This window comes from Sciurus vulgaris (assembly GCF_902686455.1).
Source record: "Sciurus vulgaris genome assembly, chromosome: 8".
In the NCBI taxonomy this organism is placed as follows: Eukaryota; Metazoa; Chordata; class Mammalia; order Rodentia; family Sciuridae; genus Sciurus; species Sciurus vulgaris.
This window is the reverse complement of record NC_136468.1, coordinates 47,266,116-47,289,526: the sequence shown is the minus strand read 5'-3', so window position 1 is coordinate 47,289,526 and position 23,411 is coordinate 47,266,116. Positions and strand designations below refer to the sequence as shown.

The 23,411-nt window shown below is 38.3% G+C and overlaps 1 protein-coding gene across 1 annotated transcript in view; it reads right to left on the bottom strand.

Annotated features, from left to right (window-relative positions):
* SLC25A13 (solute carrier family 25 member 13) overlaps positions 1-23,411 on the bottom strand; it is a 216,638-nt gene that overhangs the window by 115,587 nt on the left and 77,640 nt on the right. Inside the window, 1 exon segment of the mRNA XM_079152267.1 lies at positions 7,268-7,407. Within this exon segment, the coding sequence (XP_079008393.1) occupies positions 7,268-7,407 (140 nt within the window).

Here is a 23,411-nt window from a genome sequence, read left to right as displayed (position 1 = left end):
TCTCCTTCCTTCTTCTTCTCCTCCTCCTATTCCTACTTTCCTCTTCCTCCTCCTCCTTCATTTTTTTTTTTTTTTTTTTTTTTTTTTTTTAACTGAGCAGGGTCTTGCTAAAATTCTGAGGCTGGCATCACATTTGTAATCCTTGTCTTGGTCTCCTGATACTGTATCTCCTCAGCCACAGCACCTGGCTGTGATACTATATTTATTAAACAGGAAGAAGTTACATTACATGCCCTGCCTTATGTTTTATCAACATAAAAGGCACTCACAAGTTGAAAAGGCAAATGCATTTGGTTTCTGGCTATTAATAAAGCTTTTTTTTTTTTTTTTTTTTTAAAGACCCATGGTCCAGATATCTTCACTAACACAGATAAGGAGTTGGGGGACAAAAGGGAAATACAAATGGCTCTGGTTACTCAATCCTAAAAAAGGACTTGTTAATTGTTCACTAACTGGTTTAGTGAAGTGGTGGCTTCAGCAAGTTCAATAATTGATTCTTTAATTAACAACTGAAATCCCTTATTAATATCACAGCTTCAGAATTTGATGCTGCCATGTTTAAAAGTATGCTGTCTTTTTCTGGTGGTGGTGGTAGAAAGCAATTTCTTTGTTTCTTTTAAATTTTTAAAAATTTGATAGACCTTTATTTCATTCAATTATTTATATGTGGTGCTGAGGATGGAAACCAGCGCCTCACACACACTAGGCAAGTGCTCTACCACTGAGCCACAACCCCAGCCCCCTCAATTTCTTTTTTAATATATATAACATTTTGTCTTGAAATTTTTACCTTCTACCAGGAGGCTATGACAAATAAGGTAGCAAACTCTACAAAGCCAAAAACAGCACTGACTAGCAACAGTCAGCCTCTGACTTCTACAGTAATAGGTGGCAACCATCCGCACCTATTACTATTACAGGGTACAGCAGACTCCCAGTGCTCTGCTCTCTAGGGCTCAGAACCTGAATCACTAAATGGTCCATTTCACATTGCGTTCACACTGACTTGGACCATCTGGGCTGACTTGGTCAATCTGATTTAACAAAAAGAACCAAAAGTGTTCAGCTGCATGAGTAAGCTTTGACATCCCGCAGGGTTGTAGCAGGACTCATGTGACCCAAGGACAAGAATCCTTACCAATATGAACGGCCAGTCTAGGACACCAGACACATCTCTGATTCCTACATTCTGCTCTCTGTTCTTTCAACTAAGACAAACCACTCTGGTTCTCATCATGTTCTTCCAACAAAATGAGGACCTGAATATAATTATAATAAAACTCACCCATGAATTAGGGCCCTCTGTCAGGACAGGTAACTTCATTATTATGTTCTATGTGATGCAAAGACATTAGACAGAATTTATACACACACACACACACACACACACACACACACACACACAAGTTGTAGATGGACACAATACATTTATTTTATTTATTTATTTTTTGCAGTGCTGAGGATTGAACCCAGTGCCTCACATGTGCTAGGCCAATGCACTACCACTGAGCCAGAATCCCAGCCCCATAGAGAGGATTTTTTAGATCCATCTTCCCTCAAGTCAATTATCCTGTCTCTTGGTTAATGGAATGCCAACGTCAGAATCTGGTCTTTGCCCATCCAGAAACTGCTGACTTACTGATCTTGCCTCTACCTATAGTGATGGGTGGAAAACCCCTGGATACAGAAAAATTTCCTGGCTCCAAAAATATGAGAAACAATTCCTCAAAAAACCCAAATCTACATTAGAAGGGCTCCAAAGAAAATATCATTATAATTCTCAGGGGCAGAGGAGAGCCCAAATGCCAATACACGTGTGTGAGATTATTATATGCAAAGCACTGCTCTGTAACCCTGCCATAAAACCACCTCCTCTCCTGTGCTCCCCTTCTCAATAAAACCCAACCACCTCCCACTTGCCCAAGCCTAAAGCTCAGGAGTCGATGCAGAGTTCTGTAAAAGCCTTGGCTATCTCCTTCATATTCATTCTCTAAGCCTTGTCAGGACTACCCCTTTAACTTCCCTTGAATCCATTTATTTTGGCCCATTGTTATTACCATCCAACCTGGGCCACAGTTGTTTCACTCTAGGCTGAGAAAGTGACCAGCTAGCTGGTCTCTGTCTCTTTAGTCATTTCTTTCTCCACTTGATTATATATACAGTAGCCACAGTGATTCTTCTGAAGTACAATTCTGATCATGTCTGCCAAAAGAAGTTTCTCATCAGCCTTAGGATGAAGACTTAGGGTCAAGTTCTGTACTCTTAAACATCCATGGTTCAGAAGTCTAGACCAATGTGGTTCCTAGACCATCTGCAGCATTACAGTTTGGGATGCTTTGTGGAAGGGCAGCTTCTTAGCCTGATCCAGAAATACTGATTCAGAGTCTTAGGGGCAAGGAGGACCAGAATTCTGCATTTTAAAATAAGCATCTCAGATAAATTTTTACCATAAAATTTGGAAAAAACTGCTAGAGATTTAGGAAAATTAAATTCACCTTCAGTTCCACCTGTCTGATCTGGAACAAATCCAGAAAACTTCTCTTTAAGCTTCTGAGTGCTCCTCTTTTGTGGAGAAACAACAGCAAGTGCCTTACTTAGCTTAATACCTAAGGTGACTGTAAGGACAAATATAAGCAAAAGCAAAAGCACTCTCTAAGCTGGAAAATGCTGCATGAGAGGTAGCTGATAGCAATGTTTTTCTAGTTAACAGTAATATTGGATTTGGCAGCAATCCTAGACTTTTCAAACCTGAGGTTGGAGCCATGGGAAACTCCTATGTGCAGATTATTTTAAAACTTTAATAATTATATGTGAAATATGTACCCAATTATAAAACAGTACCAGAAAATAATTGAAAACAACAGTAACATGCACCCCACTAAGGATCCTATCTGGTGACTAAAGGTGAGGGTCAGGAATGCTAGATGTCCAGCAATGCATGGCTGGGCCCCCCTACTCAGAAGCAAAGCTCCTTCCAGGAACACAGCCTTGGCCCTGGAGAAAATGCACTACAGTGGTAACATCATGTTTCTGAATCCCGCAAATGTCTTTGATTTCATGGAAGAAGCTAAGCTCTAGAGCAGATGCTCTTTGCTGTTTTGGGATACTCCTTTGGGAACTTACTGAAAGTTATGGGTCATTTCCCCCAGAAAATTACCTGTAAATGCACAATTTTACCCTAGAGTGTATTTATTCTTTTGCATATAATAGAGGATAGTAATAATTACAAGTCAGGACATTGGGAGGATGCTATTATCAGAAAAACAATATTGAAAACACTTTGAAAATTATAAAGATCATACAGATATTAGTCACCATTTATTCTTTTGAAAATGTGTCTTAGCACTGACTCTAAATAATAATTGGCAGAAAAGTTTAAAAGATCTTTCATTTTGTGCCCCAAGTACCCTATGACATCTACTCAATAAAAAAAAAAAAAAAAAAAAAATGAGCAAAGGAATAGACACATCTCCAAAGAAGATGTGTAAGTGCCAATGAGCACTTGGAAAGATACTCAACATTATTATTAGAGAAGTGCAAATCAAAACCACATGTGAGGTCATTGTAAGAGTTTCTAAAGTGAAAAGTCTGTTTTCTCGTCTGTAAAATGGGTCAGTTAACTAGATGACCTGATGCTTGTACCTGGCTCTTAAAGTTCATAATTTGGATGGCTGCTGTACACCTACACTTTGAATGCTATTAGGCTTTATTTTACAAACCCTTAAGAGTTTTTGCTACAAAAGAGCAAAGTCACAGGGTCTACCTTCTATACCTGCTTTCAATTTCTCTTTTTATACTCTTAGGTGGCCATTAATAGGAACAATTTCCAGATTTATATATTATAATTGTCTCAAGAATTGGTGTCTCTGCACAGCTCAGCCCTTTGCACAAAGGTCTCTTGACAAACTCTGCATACTCAACAAACACTACTGAAGTGAATAGTTTGTCTGATATGAGTAACTATACAGCACAAAAGAGACTTCCAAACAGGGGTAGAGTTTAAGGTTAATATCATTTATGAACTGAAATTCCACCAGGTATAGAATAGGAAAATTTCTCTAAGTTGTTTTTTAAAAATCTCAGTATATTAAAATTCATTTCTATATTAGCAACCATAAAATTAGAGCTTTGTTCTTGGAGCTCAGAGTAGAGGTACATGGAGAGGTTTATAGAGTATTTTAAAATACACATACATAGGGCTGGGGATGTAGCTCAGTGGTAGCTTGCCGAGCATATGTGGGACCCTAAGTTCAGTCCCCAGCACCACAAGTAACAACAACAACAATAACAACAACAAAAATACCTAACAAACTGTACACTTATATAACTATTTACATACAAATGCACTATCATTCATGAATTTAAGATTTTAAAAGTAGGCATTCAAAAGCCTCAGCAGACAGTGCAATAGTACAAATGAAGGGGTAGTAGAAATGTGGCCCCATTCCCTTCTGAACTTCTTCCACAATAAAGAGGAACAAGACTATAGGAAGGAGACTTCTTGCCCGTTACTTGCTTTGGCACTATTAATGAGAGGCACAATAAAAGTAAGGCAGAATGAGCTCAAAGAATTATCAAATTGATCTGTCATTCAATGAATTTTATATACCAAGTACACAAAAAGACATACCAGCTCACCATTTAAGCAATGTCCCTACCTTAGTGGGTAGGGACCTGATCTAGACCATACAAAGATGAGCACATGAACCAAATAAGATTCTCATAAGCACATGATAGTTTATAACAAACTCCCATTTGCTTATAGTAAAACATTTATTAAATGAAGAAAAAAATGGAACTTGCAAAGAATGGCACTATCCACCAATGACATGTGTGTACATCCATGAGCATGGGTACCACATGCTGGCTGGAACCAACCTGATCTACTTTCTAGGCACCTCAATGGAATAGAGCAATGTTGTCTCTATATTGCACTCAGGCTTCCAGAAATCACAAGCACTTCTCAGTTGTCCCTACAGCTGTTCCTCTTCCTCATCAGTGACAAGTAGCAGCATGTGTGGTGGCAGCTCTTCCACGTCTTAAACAGCTGCTTTTACAGCTTTGGCACCAACCAGGGAGCTGAGGCCTTTGTTTCTGAGCCCTGCCCCAGAGTAGAAAGGCGGTGCATGCCTGACAAGGTGCAAGCCTGAAATGCCAGGTAAAATTCACTCATATCTTTCAGACACTATCCACATCCAACAAAGAGCCCAAAAGAAGCAAAGGAAGAATTTGAAGAGATCAGAAGCTCTATCTGCATTCAGAAAAGAGTTGACAGAAAATAACGTCTGAAATGGAGAGAAGGAAGACATTGAAATGGCATTCCTAGGCATTCATGTAAAGTCTGTCATGATATGTCTACTAATTTCTTTAAATCTGGGTCTGGAGTTGCACACAAAAGCAGGACCTGGACAAGATCATTAACCACCATAGCCATTTTAATCTAGTAAAAGTTTAATGCTTCCATTCTGGCCCCAAGGTCAAAATTGCCCCAACCAAGACACTGGGGGATGATTCCATTTACCAGTAAGGAATGAAGTCAGTTTAAGTGGTTACCCTACAAGCTGCAGCTGGAAACATATTTGGTAATCCCCCAGTCATCCAGCTTTTCCCATATCTTCCACTCCGGCCTAGAAGCTGCTATGCAATTCAGCATAATTGATACTTGCTTAAAGGAGGAAATGCGATCATCTTTACTATTGCTAACATCCCATTACGACTAAAAGTTAATTAGGCTGTATTCCATAAAGTCAATTTGAGGCATTTGTCTCAATAGCATTATTGTAATTATTCCTCATCAAAATGAATACCGCCTCCTACAGCGTGCCAATGTCCTGCGTAAACAACAGCAAAAATCCAACTCACGTTCCATTCTCCACCTGAGTTACTCAAGTATGTTTATGTTTATATGGAAGTGAAAATAAGGACTCATACATATTAACATGTTAAGAAAATACAAAGGCAGGTTTAAGGCAAGCACAATATATTCTATGTATTCTAACAGTACTATTAAAAAGTCAAAAAGAGAGGCACCTTTTGACGTTAACCAATTGCAGGTACTATTACCTAAAAATGGATGCCACAAAAATGCTGATGAAGGAGCAGCACAGCCCAGGGCCCATGTACAGCTGTGCACCCTCCACTCCATCCCAGTTGTGCCTCAACCTCTCCTCAGAAGAAGGCTCTGGCAATGTCTTGGGCACAGAGAAGAACCAGGGGTGCCAGGACAGCCACAAACAACACTTTTCGTAACCAAGAACCAAAGCTGATTTCCCTGGCAAATTTTTCCTCAAGGCTTAAAATTTAAACATATCATAAGTATGCCCTTAAATGAGCCTTTTTAAGTTTTAGATTTATAAATTATAAATAAAATCTGATTGAGAAACAAAATACATTGCATAAAAATCCAAAAGAAAGGGTGGTTTATCACAGAAACCTATATATCATGCTGGTATTGAACTTCAATGATTAAATGTTAACACAGAAATCAAAACATCTTTTAGATGATACTTCTGGAGGAAAACTTAAAATATGATCATATATCTTTTTTAAAATACTCTTCAGTGACATCATCAACGGCTCAAAGATGTGATCATAATGAGAGAAGAAAGTGAAAGGAGGGCAGGAGAGACTGGGCTAGGGAAGATGCACCCAGAAATGCAGACAATTCCTTCTGAGTTGCCCATGGGGAGCAATGGTTCTCAAGCCTGGCTGCACATCAAGGCCACCAGAGAAGCCTCAAATATACCAGTTCCCCAACCCCAACCAATTCTGTCTCTGGAGGTGGGAGCCAGGCAACAATAGTTTTCAAAGCTCCCCAGGTGATTCCAATATGCAGTCAACTTTGAGACCAGTGGCTTAAATCTATAAAAGGCCTCAGACAAAATGATGCTACAGTTAGATATGGATAATGGCATCTCATTTCTTAGGAGGGGTGGAAACACTATATAGTAGTGGAGCCATTCCAAAGTCCTGAATTCAAGTTTAAATTTTGTCCCTCCTGACTTAAGTGACCTTGAGGAAATCATCTGATTTTGTGGGGCCTCAATATGTATTCCTAGAAAGGAGCTCTACATAATCTTTTAAGAGCCCATTTAATGATTTAAACATATTAAAGAAGAATACTTCTAAATGGTGTAGTCTTGTCAGCATTTCAAAGTTGGGGTAAATCAAAGTTCAAGGCTCAAGTCAAAGCCAGTATCCTTTACCCACAATTTGAGCCTACATTTTACTTAACTGCTCTTCTTAACTTTTTAAGAGTTAGACCCACCAGCAAAAACTGAGTAAACTCTGCATATGTCAGGTGTCGTTTTCTTTCTTTTCCAAAATGTAGTTGCACAAATTCTGAATCCCAGTTAAACGGAATATGTTGATGAATTGTGGTCTGTCCAAAAACTTGCTTAACATCCTCTGAAAGAGAAAAGAAAGGTTGATTAAAACAAAGCAAGTCAGGTCCTTTTGTATAAAAACTGTTAAACAGATATTGCTATTCTTCTTATAAAAAAAATTCAATATTAAACAGATTTAAAAACTGGCTGAAATAAAAGTAAAAATACTCATGGAATCAGTCAAGAAACCGAAGTTAGTAATCCCACCAAAGGTGGGAAAAAAATCAAGAAGTCACTTTAAAGTCAGCTTTAAAGTACAATCCCACACACATACACAACCTAAAGGCAACAGGAACCCAGAGTAAAAGGCTAAAACTATGATCGTCTCATTTGTTCTCTTTCAACATATATTGGTTATTTTCAATCTTCATTGGTAGGAAACACATAACAGACCTACATATAACAATAAACAGATTTCAAGTAAAATCTTTACCTAATTATTAAGATTTTTGGAAGATTTAGATACCAGTTAAAGGAGGGAAGCACCCCTAAGACTCTATTTGAGTTTTACAAAGTCAAAAATTTATCTACACTTAAAGAAGAAGGGAAAAGTCAGCAGCCTGATTCTTTAACTTTATGCTCTTTTTTTGACTTGACTGAAGTCCTTAAATTGTCCAATCCCATTTCAAGTAGGCTTCCAAATGTGCCATACTGACTCATCACTTCTTTTCAGTCTCTCCTACAGAACTGTAAGAGGACTGACAGAAAAAAGGAATATGAAAACCTGACTTTTCTAAAGTGTCAAGGTTTTATTAGTTCCCTTTCCTCCCAAGAAAATGTGTGTTTGAAGGGTGGAGGAAACACAAATTATTTGATTAATAAAGTTTGTCTGGCCTTCACATTTTTAAATATATCCACCAAACCTGCTTGTTTTTATGAGCAAACTGTTCCTGATACCTTTTTCCCCTTCTGCTTCTATGATGATGAAGAAGAAGAGAGAAGAAAGAATAGAAGGTGGAGGAGGATGGGGGCGGGGAATGGGGGGAAGGGGAGGAGAGAAGTGGGAAGAGGAGGAGGAGGAGGGGGAGGATAAGGGGAAGAAGAGTTCTTAAGTCCTCTAAAGGGTGCCAAAACATTTAGCACATGTTTCTGCTTCTTCCAAATTTCCTACTTCCACCCCCATTATACCCATGAAGTTTTTATTCCATGCTTTTATTTAAAGTTCCCAGAAAATGTTAGTCTTGCCATGAAGCAACAGTAGTGCCACCATCAGCATAAGTGAGGGGTGTGCATTTGCACAGAGAAGCAATAAAAATCAGAATTATGCTGGGCTTAAATTTTATAAAAGGTGGCAGAAAACCTCAGGTTGGCCCCAGTGAGGAGAATAAAATCAAAGCTTTAAAGTACAATCCCAATTTCTCTCCATTTATTCTGTCTTCTTTGCTTATAAGGAACACAAAGTGAATCAAGAATTGGGATTTAAAAGAAAATAAAAGCGTGGGGGACTCTTAGAGGGTCTGATCAGAGAGACCAGTAAAACGAATTAGGTCAAAGACTCTCTTCAATACCTGAGAATAAAATATTGGAAATTCAAGTGACTTGGGTTCAAATTCTACCAATAACAGCAGCCAAAATTTCTTGGGCACTCACCATGTGCTAGGTATTATTCTAATGACTGTAAGTCCCTTAACAGCATGAAGCCTGACTTTCTTCAGAGGCAAAATATACCAACCAAGATACTCTGTAGCTCCTTTCCAGTTCTCATGTCTATGTCTCTGTGTGGATCAGGCCTGACAAGAGACTCCACAGGCCCTCCAGCCTTCTAATCTAGACCAGTAAGTTATCTAAGGAGAAACAATGTTCAAGTAATAAAGGCATGATCAAAAAGATGCAAAATTTTTTCACACATTAAATAAAATGTTACACCATGATAAAATTCAGAGAAATAATGAGCAAGCAAAAATAGCTTTCTGGTTTATCCTCAGTGAACCTGAAGACTGCTTTCCACCATGTTTTCTGATGAAGCGTGCTTATTTTTGGTGTGGTGCTGGGGATTATACTCAGGGCCTCATGAGTGCTAGGCAGGCACTGTTCTGAATCACGTCTTCAGTCTGAGGTCTCTCCTGTTTTTAACCTCTCCTTCATGTTCCATAGAAACTAACAGAAAATATTGACCAAATATGATATATATATATGGCATTCATTATCCATTTTAATATTCATAAGGCTTTAGATTATTGATATAGATATATACATATGTCAATTTAAGTTGCTGAAACATTTGTGAATGAATTTAAAATGGGTTTCATTCTAACCAACAATCTCATTTTGCCTATAAATGTAACATTTACTGCTTATTTGAAGTTAGATTTAAGTCCAAAACTCTGAACCTTTCCCCACTAGTCCATGGACTGGTCTCCCTATGCAAAAGCCCACCTGAAGTACTGTTAGTAAGTCACTCTGGGTTTCATTCACAATGCAGCCATCCATCACTCATCACTACTGTATCCAAAACTTTCTCATCACCCCACGCCTAGGCTCTATAGTCATTAAACAATAGTTTCCCCTCCCAGCTTACCTGTGGCCCCTTTTAGCCTCTATTCTGCTTTCGGCCTCTATGAATTTATCTATACTAGGTACCTCATATAAAATGGAACCATATAATCTCTCTCCTACTGGGTTAATTATACACCTACAAATGGTTAATGGAAGGAGTTAGAGAATATCATGCTAAGTTAAATAAGCCAAACCCGAAAAACCAAAGACCAAATGTTTTCTCTGATATGCAAATACTAATTCACAATAGGGCGGTGGCTGGGGGGGGGGTTGTGGACAGGGAAGAATAGAGTTAGTTTAGATTAGGTAGAGGGGAGTGAAGGGAGGGGAAGGGGTATGGAGGTAGGAAGGCAAGTAGGGTGAAGCTGACATTATTACCTCATGTACCTACATGACTGCATGACTGATGTGCTCCTATAACATGTACAATCAAAAAATTAGAAATTACATTCCATTTATGCATGATCTACCAAAATGGACAAATGTATTCTACTGTCATGTACAACTAATTAGAACAAATAAAATAAAATAAATGGTTAAAACAACCAAAAAAAAAAAAACTTAATTATTTAAAAATAATGAAAGGAAGGAGGTAGGGCAGTCTCCAGACCAGCCAGTGTAATGCAGTCCTGTTTAAACACTGATCATGTGTGGACCCTGGAGGACATTCACAGCCACCATATTGCCCAACTCCAGTGGATGGCATTCATTTCGTGGACCAGGTGACTAGTACTACTCCCTGGAGTTGAGCAGCATACAAACTCTGTGATCTTGAGAAAGTGGCCCAATTACCAGTTTCTTGGCTGTTCTAATATACCAGCCATGTAGAAATTTTCATTTCAGTTTTTAGCTAGCTAGCTACCAACTCCTAAGCAGCACAGTTTATAAGCACTGGACTAAGTTCTGTAGGAAGCAGAAGGTTGGAAGGAGACATGCTGTACCCAGATCTAACCCACAAGAAATAATCCAGCAGCAGATCCAAACAGTATTCTCCATTAGCACTACAATGCAAGGGCTTATCACAGCAAGGAAAGAGAATTTTTAAAAAGAAGGCACAGAAGAGGGAGAGAAAGGCTTCATAGGAATCTGAGACTTGATTTGGATCCTGATGGCTGCCAAAGATTTTACTCAGATGGACCTTTGGGGAAATTTTCAATGAGAGCAATGGCATGAAGAAAGGTTTGCTTCTTTGGAAGTAAGTTAAGGTTCAGTCATAGTGCCTTAGCCCAGAGCCACCTGTGTTTCTGAGATATGACAGATCCTGCTCCATGTAGCCACAGATACTGGTATCACCTGCCAGAGACCAATATTATTTTTAAAACCCTAGGACTTAATGCAACGTTTATGGTGAAGCAAAATCTGCTCTGGAACAAGAGGGGACTCTGCAGGGGGAAAAAAGGCCTTGAGTTGTTGCCACTTGGCCCAGTTCTACAAAACTAACTTTCCATCTCCCGACCTACCACACAGGATCATTACTGAAATATCATAAGACTGCCAAGCTTTGCTAATCAGACAAACCAATGATATGCAAAAGACGAAAGGAAGAAACCTACCAATGTATCTATTCATCTTCACAGATAATAAACTGTTTTTTAAAAAAATTAAAATATCAAATCTTAACACTCTGGAAAACTCATGTATTTACTTCAAAAATATCTTACAGGCTCTTAAGTCCTTGAGTATTTTATTCTGCCTCATAAGCCATTCTGGGACATTCATTTTCTAAAGTAGTTGCCTGGAGGTTCATGAATAGAAACAACACCTATAAACCAAATAAATAATCGCAATGGTTCCTGGCATTTTCCCTCACTTTGGAAGACATTAAAATACCACCTTGGGTTAATATTCTTTTTTCCTTTGAGGAGACACAAATAGCTTTCTCACATAACATCTGATTGTTTAAGCTTTCTCCAGACCTTGAGAAGCAATGACAGATAAGAGTATTCTTCTCATCTAATAGCTGGAAAATCAAAAAGAAAAACAACAACAGCAACACACACACACACACACACACACACACACACACACACAGCAATTTTCAAGTTCAGTTTTGTTCTGTACTCGAGCTCCCATGGGTAATTCGATAAATTTTACCATTAAAGACTCCAGCAAACTGAAGATCATCCTATCACTAAGCCCTCACCATTTTCAAATCTTTGCTCTGCTGTTAAGCACCCTTTGATTGACCAATCACTAACTTAAAAAGAATTAGGAGAAGGTTCTTCCTAGTCTAAAACAAAGGCCTTAAAAACTTACCCAGGCACTTAAGTCATACAGATTAGGAAGCAAAAATAAGTTACCACTGGAAAGTGAAAGTGACACTAGGTATAAATTGTGAATATATAAAACCATGTTTTTCTTAGTTCAGCCACTCCTCCTGAAACAAATTAGAATGCTTATCTCTGAAAGTGTACTCACTGTTATTTCAGTCTGTGCCAAACAAACTATGATTAGAAGGCCTATTGCTCTCATAAGATAACCAAGTAATGGTGATATTATTTAAAGCAAGATTTCACCAAATAAGCTCAAGGATTGCTCTGGGTTTATTTATGGAACTCTGCTTTCCCTACAAATACTTCCTGCGTAAAAGTCTGCTGGGTTTTTATTTTATTTATTTATTTTTGGTACTATCAATTGAACTCAGGGCCTCCCATATGCTAAGCTAGTGCTCTACCACTAAAATACATCCCCAGCCCTTTTTTAATTTTATTTTGAGATAGGGTCTCACTGAATTGAACAAGCTGGTCTCAAACTTGCAATCCTGCCTCAGCTTCCCAAGCTGGGATTATAGGCATGCAGCACCACATCTGACAGCTGCATTTTTAAATATCACAAAGAGATGATAACAAAGTGGCAGCTGTTTTTTCCTAAAGGTAAATTCAAAAAGTCAACTAAGTTCTCCTAAGTTAATAAATTTCTTGGGCTGCAGAGTGTTCTCACAGTGAAAAGAACTGAGATTTCTGAAAGCTGGATCACATGAAACGTTCTCTTATATACAGAAAGTCCTAAGGAATCAACTAAGAAACCATTAGAACTAATAATGTACCCAGCAAGGCTGGAAGATACAAGATCAGTATACGAAAATCAATTGTATTTCTACACATTTGAAATGAGCAATCTAAAAATGAAATTAGGAAAACAATTCCATTTATAATAACTTTGAAAAGAATAACATACTTCGAAATAAATTTAACAAAAGATAGATATGTAAAGCAGATTCTCTAAGAACTACAAAACAGTATTGACTAGAATACTAGAATATTGTTAAGATGGCAAGATACGTCCAAAGTTAACGTTAAAATGGTAATAGTTCCCAAAGTGATCTACAGAGTCATTGTAATCACTGTCAAATTCCCAAATGGCTTCTTTGCAGGAACTGACAAGTTGACTCAAAAATTCATACAAAATTTTAAGGAATCCAGAAAAGGCAAAATAAGCTTGGAAAATAAGAACAAAGCTGGATTTCAAAGTCAAGGCTACGTAGTATGCCAAAAAGTAGCCCTTGTTTTAGGCAGTTTTTTCGCTGCTGTGACTAAAGGTCTTGACAAGAACAATTTTAAGGAGGAAAAGTTTATTTGGGGGCTCACAGTTTCAGAGGTCTCAATGCAAGACAGCTGGTTCCATTCCTGCTGGCTCATCATGGTGGAAGAATGTGGTAGAAGGAAGCAGCATGCCCCCCAGTGCCCATCTCTTCTAGCCACGCCCTACCTGCCTTCAGTTATCACTCAGTTAATTCCTATCAGGGATAAGACTGATTGGGTTAAGACTCCCCTAATCTAATCATTTCACCTCTGAATGCTCCTGCATTGTCTCACACATGACCTTTTGGGGGATACCTCACATCCAAACCATAACAGGCCTATAAACCAATAATAAAATAAGAATGAATTAAAGTTAGAATACAAACAAGAGTCCAGAAATAAATTCTTACATTTATGGTTAACTGATCTTCAACAAATATGATGATATAATTCAACAGGAAAATGGTCTTTTCAAAAAATGGTGTTGGGACAAGATATCTACACGTAAAAGAACAGAGTTGGGCCCTGATCTCCAACCATGTACAAAAATTTCATCAAAATGAATCAAAGACTTAAATGTAAGAGCTAAGACTGCCAACAACTTTAGAAGAAAATATAAGCATATTTTCCAGAAAATTACAAAAGAATACACAGGCATAATTTTTGTGCCTTTGGATTAGGAGATGGTTGATTAGATATGACAACCAAAATAAAAGCAACAAAAGGAAAAAAATAACCAAGTTAATGTGATCAAAACTCAATTTTTTATGGTCCAAATACCATCAAGAAAGTGAAAAGATAGACTAGAGTATAGGAAGAAAACTTTACAATCACAAATCTGATAAGGAACTCTAGATCATACAAAATACTCTCACAACTCGACAATAAAAAGACAATCCAATTCTTAAATGGGCAAAGGATCTGAGTAGACATTTTCCCAAGATGACATAAGTCACTAAGTACATGCAAAGATGTTCAATATCATTAGCCATCGGGGAGATGAAAATAAAAATTATAGTAAGCACTTCACCCAAGTAAGATGGCTATAATCAAAAGAGATAGTAAGTGTTGATGAGGACATGAAGAAATTGAAGGCTTCACACACTGTTGGGAATACACAACAGTACAGCCACTTTGGAAAACAGACAGGTCCTCGAAGTGTTAATCATATGACCTAGCATTTCTTTTCTCATGTATATATTCATGAGAAATGAAACACATGTCCATATAAAAATGTGTACGTGAATGTTTATAGCAACATTATTCATAATTAGCCCCAAAGAAGAAACAACCAATGCCCTCACTTACTTACGGATGGATTAAACAAAATGTGTTATATCCATATAAAGGACTATTATTCATCAATAAAAAAGGAATAACATGCTTGCTAATATGTGGATGAAACTTGGTAATATTATGCTAAGAAGTCTGTCACAAAAGAGCATATTCTATGGTTATACTTATGTGAAATGTAGACAAATTCAGAGACAGAAGATAGATAATGGTTGCCTAGGGATGAAAGGACCTATGAAAACGGAGAGTGGGGTGTTGAAGGAAGTATGACTGCTGAAGTTTGGGCTTCCTTGTCAAGGCGATGAAAATGTTTTCACTGAAAGTGGAGATGGTTGCACACATCTGGGAATGTACTGAAACCCACTGAGTTCTATAGCTGAATAGGTAAATAGGGGATTATTTCTCAACAAAGCTGATTTTTCAAAAACCTGGAACTGCCAGAGCCACCTCTTACCAATAACTAACACAAGCAAAACTGCTGACTCGATTCTCTTCATCTTTAAAATGGGCATAAAATATCTATTTCAGCAGGTTATTCTGGAACTAAGAACGCTTAATACGATGTTCTACGCGCAGTAAGTGAGCATTAGGATGATAAGACTCTAAAATCTAAAGTCTTAATTATACTGAAAATTATTACTTGGGCACCAAATATTTACGAATGATACCAAAAAATCAGGCTCAGTGTGATTTGGGAATATCAGTTTATGCACCTCTCAAAAGGCCATAATTTTCCTCAAATATTTAAAATCCATCCTTCCCTAAGCTCATGTACTAAAATTTTGAATGAAAAATGATCAAAATTAAGTAATTTTCTATTATGTTTCTTAAAGTGCAAAATTAAGAAAGATTAAGAACCTCTACTCTTTACTTTGAAGATCTTTGCGATACTAAAAATATTTAATTGGCAAATTACTTGCACATGCCATTAAGTGGTTAGACTGAATTTGTTTTCACAAATTCTATGGGCCCTTATTCCTGAACCTCCACCACACTATAATCTGAAATCATCAAGGTCTTCACTTATGCAAATTTTAACTTTCTACATTTTTGTTTTCATACAGAATAACTAAATTAATGCACTTTAATTTCTAAGAGATTTACTTTTCAAAGCTGCAAATCAATGAAAACGAGTTTCATATTAAAATAAAAAAGGTTCATCAAGCTATATTCTTTCAAACACTAAACCATAATCTCCCTCTTGTAGATTCTAAAACTTGTATTAATACAATAAACACAAAAAGGATGTTCCTGTTAAACATGAAAGTAACCCCCTCTAGGAGGCAGGAGACAAGACTTTCTCTGAACAGCTTCACACTTTTTCTAACTTTGCTAAATCCTCAGAGAAAAGTTGTGGTTTTGCCCTAAGAGAAATAATATTCCACCCTGCTGATATGGTTAACAACAGCTGATATGGCCATCGTCTGCAGGGAGCAAAAGACAAATTGTTGAATTCGTAAGTTAAATAACATAATGGAGTAAGTGGATGCAGACTTATCTACTACCACATGCTCCAATATCAAGGTTGCCATTTCAAACCCTCTTGACAAGTGCCTTTTTATATTAATCACAGTTAAGGGTCTAAAGAGGAAAGAAGTATTCTGACTACAATTCAGACCCTCTCTAGGAAGTTCTAGGGGGAAAATGGGTGCCATTAAAACAGAGTAAGCAACACCCTAAGTACCTCATATTAAAACTGAGTTCTCTATAAGCCCCTGCAAACTTTTATTACTATTATTCTGAACATGCAGGTACAGCGAGATAAGTATCTTTCAAAAAATAAGTACACACAATCAAGCTGAGCTGAATGTTACACTGAAGTCATATATGATTTTGGTGCATGTAAAAATTAAGACTAATTTAAAACTCTTCTAGTTCTATACTTAGAGAGCAAAGGACCCACCCTCATTAAAGTCATGTGGCATTCTGGAAAGAACATTGTTCTAGTGCCAGAAGACAAAGTTGTGGTCCCTATGAAACCAGTCACCTTTCCACCTCCCGGGCCTATTCCCTCACGCATGAAAGAAAGCCATAAACTACACAAGCATTGTGCAACTGAAGTATGAACTATGTTCCTTTGGAGAGCCTGTTTAAACATTCCCAAGACCCACGCCCAGAGATTCTGAATCAGCAGATTTGAGATGGAGCCAGTGTGTCCAGAGTTGTAACAAACACTCCCGTGCTATTACAATGGGAACCCTTACGGACTGCCTCATTGATAAGAATCCTATTCTAAAAGCAGATGGACCTACAAATCCTCAAGATTAATAACCATTCAGGTCTTCATAGAGAATGTTGATTACCAACAAGGAAAAGTCTAAAGGTCAATCCATATTTAGCCTAAGACATTAATCACCTATCACACTTTCTGCATTGACTAAATCAAGGGCAGAAAGGCCCACTGAGACGTTTTCAATCTATCTGCTAGAAAAAGCATTTTCAATTGAGTAGACTGAATCATTAGCAGCCCTTCAGGACATCAAAAGTAGGTCAGTTAAAATGGTGTTTGGAGGCGTACAGCAGACTGTGGTCACTCTCCAGACGTGCCTGCTTTAATCATCTGTTGCGTTAATTACTATTAACTTTCATCACCATTAGAGAACACAACCAAAAAACTACAAAGCTTTGAAATTCTTAAAGTAGCACAAAGAATCCTAATTCATTCTCTAAATGCAAGTATAATATCCATATTGTTTAAAAAACCAATTTCCTAAGCTAGTTTCCTTAGACGGATGTTATCAAAAATAATTTTCTTACAAAAGCATTAACATACATTTAACCCTACTTAAATGCTTCAAGAGCAGATGTACTACAAATGTACACCCACAGTGATCCCATATTAGTATGAAACTGTTTTATTTCAATTAAAATGTCTAACTATCCACCCCCAACATATACCTAAACTGTAATTTTCTCTGAGAACTTCCAATATGTTCTTGATTTTGTTTCCTTTATCAACCTATCAGAGCAAAAACTGCCTTGCAACTGTTGGAAGAAATCAGTCATTAGCAGCAAGATTACAGCAAATTTTCCAATTTAGAAAAACTGTATTTTTATCTCTCTCTCATACTGAAAGAATAATGGTATAATTTTACTATTTTTAAATGAGCTGTTCAGTTTAAAATAGTCAGATTTTCCCAGGACTCCAAGTCTTAGGACTCACTGCTAGCAGCTTTTCCCCACACCCTCTGTCCTACTGACCAGTCCTCTTCGCCCTGTCTTGCTCACACATGCGCGCGCACACACACGCGCACACACACACACGTACCTAGAGGGCCCCCAGTGTGGCCTCTCCACACCACAACAGTCTTGGAGAAGCAGTTAACCTTCAGGCCATAGTTAACTAAGGAGGGGCTTCACACGTTTCTCGTGATTTCCTCTCCAATTGACATTCTTCCACCTTCTCAACAGGCCTGTCTTTTTTTCCTCCCTATTTTTAAAATGGAGTGATGAAGTAGCAAAAAGTACAATATTTTAGCCATTTGAGCATGGGCGATGCTCAGATTATCCCACCAACTGGAAGTGCTCTCTGATACCACTATCTTTCAAAATTGAAGCCATTATGGTCAATCGTGCAAATCCGTATTTTGCTTTTCGTAAATGGTGGATTTTTGACCCAATGAACTGGAACAGCCTCTGAGCGGTCTCCAGGATCTCTGACAAGATGCTTGGTGCGCAGTCACGCCGCGATTGTTACAGGTGTGGAGGTGTTCGCTTTCAAAGTGCACGCTGCTCTTACTGGGAATCCTTGCTCCCGCTAGAACTGACTATGTGTAAGAAAATATGCCTGGGTACCGCCTGGACGTAAAATCTGTAGGGTAGGAAGTTTTTTCTTCAAAAGGACACTTTATTTGTCAAATACCAAAATCAAAATCAGTATTAACAATGAATTTCCCGAATAATTTTCCTTCTGATTTATAAACATTCCTCCCCTTCGGCTATCTTTTTAAATATTTCATTTTCCAAAGGTCTTTCACAAAGATGGTAATAAATGATGGCTGAGGCCTACCCTCCTCTAGTTTCAGTACAGGAAACCCTCTAGCTTTTTGTATTTATTATCAGATTTAAGAGTTTAACTTGTAAATATCAGCATTTCCACACATCTAATTCTTATCCCTTTCTGCACCCATATGACAATGACTGAAGTGGGTTGTTTCCATACATTTCCTCATGTTGTCTAGCCTGCCTGTTTTTCCAAAGTACACCAATTTCATCTTTGTCACTGTAGGTATTCCTGGACACCATCAAACTGAACCCAGAAAGGGTCCCTGCAAACATCATCCCCATTAGAGAATTAACTAGCTGAGAAGGAATAGCGTGGGATTGAGAATTAACTCATTTAAAAATCAGTTCTGTGGATCTTATTTAGTGTGATACAAAAGAAAGCTTCTGCTAAAATCAAGTTTGCTAAATGCTAGTTTGAACAAAGTCAAATAGACTTATTTTCCTGCAGGACTTCTCAGAGCCTTAATAAACTAAAAATGTTAGGCTTTATGATTCTCTAACAGGAGAGTCCCTTTTCACAATACTTGCTAATAAAAACAGGAATCGCTACTATAAAGTAACTAAACATTACTTTTCCATGTAAAGATTAAAGGACAAAAGGCCACTACCGTTTCCAATAAAAGGGCAAGACTGGACTGGCTCCTTTGGGACTCCAGGTTAACTGACAGGGCTTGTGAAAGGAAGCACAGGCCAGTTTCTTCCATTCCACAATTCATGAAAATCAAGAACTGATTCTCTTGTAGAGCTTTTACTAGATAGCCAACAAACAGCTCATTCTGTATTCTTTATAATTCATTAATTGTTCTGCAATTACTTCAGTTATGGAAAAATGTCTTTTCAGATCTGCTTCTTATACATAATGGGGTTGCCAAAAACATTTTATTTCCCTGCATGTCATAAATCAAAAGGCACCCCCAACTGATCATCTTTATACTTTTGAGTCATACATAAACTACTGCTGATATTTTTATATGTTGGTTGGTAAATACTTAACAACATACCGATTTTGATGAAGACTTAAAATAAGATATATGTCCACTAGTTCAACTGGCCCTCTATGTAAAGCAGTTCTTATCTTTGGCAGATCACTGACAAATTTAAGATTTGCTAAAAGCTAAGCAATTCCTCCCCAGGGGGACAGGAAAAAGCCCATTTAGACAAAATATGAGAAACCACTGTGGCCACTTATGGACTCTCTGACACTTGTCTAGATCCCCCCCCCATGTTGAGAACCCCGTATTTAAAGTTCAATTAAAAACCTGGAACAGTCCCCCACAACACACGCTCTAGCACGCGCGCACACACACACACACACACACACACACACGCACGCACCCCTCCTCCTCCTCCTTATCACCACTGCCACCACCAAGAAGACTGTGATAATGAAACTGGGTTCTGTTCACAGACTAAGACAAACTAAGAACAATTTTGAAATTGCACATAAAAATACGTTTCATGAAATTTTATTCACTGTAATAAGAAATATAAACAAAAAAAGTCAAAGGAAGAGAAAAACAGGTAATGGCATTATGCAAATAAAATTTAGCTCTTAACTCAAGGAAGTGCTGTGGTATAGAACATATTTTAAATTTTCATTAAGTCCACTGGACAAAAGGAGGATTCGAGTCCTCCACCATTACTGAGCAAGGTTACTAATGCTGCCCATGCAGAACCATCACTGAGGAAAGGCCAATAAATAAGAAGAGGTGATGTCTTCAATTAGCATCACAGTAAGACTGATCCGGATGCACGTGCCAAATACTTCAGATAATGGTTTCATTACACACCCACGACTTGTCGGGGTCTTAAGCCCCCTTGCTCTTCTCGACCAGCGGCAAGGGAAGGGGACACTCCCCAACAAGGTCAGACCGGAATAGGTAGGGCCCACTGACCGCCCTGCTCCCAGCCCTCCCAGCGGAGGACAATCAGACCGTCAGGGAGACCCGTCACAGCAGGAACTCGTTTATTGAGGAAGTCACACAGCTTTTATGTAGGGTGGGGGCTAGGCGGGAACCAATCAGCTTAAAGGTCAGTAAGGCAAGGGGGGTTCACACAGGTGAGAGTCCCATAGGACTATATGGCAAGCAGAGCTGATCACATTCACGGAACTGTTGTTAACCAATCCCTGATGGTGGTTCGATTCATCGTCATTAACTACTGAAACCGCCTTTGAGGCCTTGATCTTGCTCACTCGCCAGGGAGTAAGGAGTCAGCCTGAGTTAGTTAACATGTCATTAGTCCCAACAACGACTTTCTAAAAATCCACAATGGAAATGCTCTTCTCCCAAGAATCATTAAATAAGAATTATGGTAAAACGAAAGTCTCCATAAAACTACCACCAGGCACGGCAGTCTGCACCACCCTGCTCAGGCATCAGGAAAGTCCTTCCAAACTCTTTCTAACCCCAACTCACAAGATGAGATAATTTATTTAATTTCATTCTACTATCTTTCCTACCCCCACACCCTTCACTCTCCTCTGTCTAATCCAAAGTACCTCTATTCTTCCCTAGTCCCTGCCACTGCTTATTGTGAATTAGCCTCTGCATATTAGAGAAAATATACGATTTTCTCTGGGATTGGCTTATTTTGCTTAGCATGATATTCTCCAGCTCCATCCATTTACCAGCAAGTGCCATAATTTCATTCTTCTTCAAGGCTGATAATATTCCATTGTGTATATATACCACGGTTTCTTTAATCCATTCATCTGTCGAAGGGCACTGAGGTAGGTTCCATTGTTCAGCTATTGTGAATTGAGCTGCTATAAATATTGATGTAGCTTTGTCACTTTAGTGTGCTGATTTAAGTCCTTTGGATATAAACTGAGGAGTGGGATAGCTGGATCAAATGGTGGTTCCACAGCAAGTTTTCTGAGGAATCTCCACACTGCTTTCCAAAGTGGCTGCACCAATTTGCAGTCCCACCAGCTATGTATGAGTGTACCTTTTTCCCCACATTGTTTTCAACATTTATTGCTGCTTGTATTCTTGATTATTGCCATTCTGACTGGAATGAGATGGAATCTCATTGTAGTTTTAATATGTATTTCTCTAATTGCTAGAGAGTTGGACATTTTTTTCAGATATTTGTTGATCGATTGTATTTCTTCTTCTGTGAAGTGTCTGTTCAGTTCCTTAGCCCATTTATTGATTGGGTTACTTGTTTTTTTGGTGTTAATTTTTTGAGTTCTTTATATATCCTCAAGATTAGAGCTCTATCTGAGGTGCATGTGGTATAGATTTTCTCCCACCCTGTAGGTTCTCTCTTCAAGCTATTGATTGTTTCCTTTGCTGAGAAGAAGCTTTTTAGTGTGATTCTATTCCATTTATTTATTCTTGATTTTGCTTCTTGTGCTTTAGGAATCTTGTAAAGGAAGTCAGTTCCTAAGCTGACATGGTGGAGATTTGGGGTTACTTTTTCTTCCACCAGGTGCGGGGTCTCTTATCTAATGCCTAAGTCCTTGAACCACTTTGAGTTGAGTTTCATGCAGGGTAAGAGATAAGGGTTTAATTTCATTTTGCTATGTATGGATTTCCAGTTCTCCCAGCACCATTTATTGAAGAGGCTATCTTTCCTCCGTTTTATGTTTTTGGCACCTTTGTCTAGTATGAGATGACTGTATATATGTGGGTTTATCTCTGTGTCTTCTATTCTGTACTACTGGTCTACAAACCTGTTTTGGTGCCAATACCATGCCACTTTTCTTACTATGGCTCTGTAGAACAGTTTAAGGTCTGGTATTGTGATGCCTCCTACTTCACTTTTCTTGCTAAGGATTGCTTTGGTTATACTGGGTCTCTTATTTTTCCAAATGAATTTCATGACTGCTTTTTTTTATTTCTATGAAGAATGTCATTGGGATTTTAACAGAAATTGCATTAAATCTGTATAACGCTTAACAACACTATTTTCAATGTATACAGAATATTCTCATCCAGGTACATTCTCTTCTTCATAATTACATTCCACCATAGTGAAACGAAGTCTTAACTAATACATTTGCTTATTTTTCTTTACTTTTTCATGAAAAAATATTACATCCTCCTACTGTCTGACACACTGAGACCATGACGGGTTGACTGACAGCTCCCTAGATTATGAAGGGCTCACCCTTTGGGACATGAGTATGACCACCAGCAGAGGGGGGCAGTATGGCACAGGAAATAGCAGTCTGCCTGGACAGGGTTGCTCTCCTGGCTCAGCCACAGGTCCACCTCCATGACTGGCCAAGGTGCTCACCTTCCTCTCATGCCCATTTCCTTATAAAAATTGAGGCTTCCTCTATTACAAGAATTTAATAAGTGACTTACAAATAAAGCACTTGGTTCAGTGGCTGGTATACAACAAGTAATCAGTAACTTAAAGATACAAATGCCAACCACTCTCATTTTCTCATGAGATCATGTAAACCTTATTCCAACCCCCACCCCCGCCCCACAGTACTGTGGACTGAACTCAGTACCTAATAACTGGGGTTACTCTCTACCAATGAGCTACATATCCCCAGCCCTTTTTATTTTTTATTTTGAGATAGGGTCTCATTAAGTTGCCCAGACTGGCCTTAAACTTGTGATCCTCCTTGCCTAGGCCCCACCTCAGTCGCTGGGACCATTTACAGCAACCCAGCAAATCATGCGTCTTGAGAGCAAAACCAGGTCAAAAGCAACTCCTTGGATTTTCTTCATTTCTTTTGATCCCTCTTTCT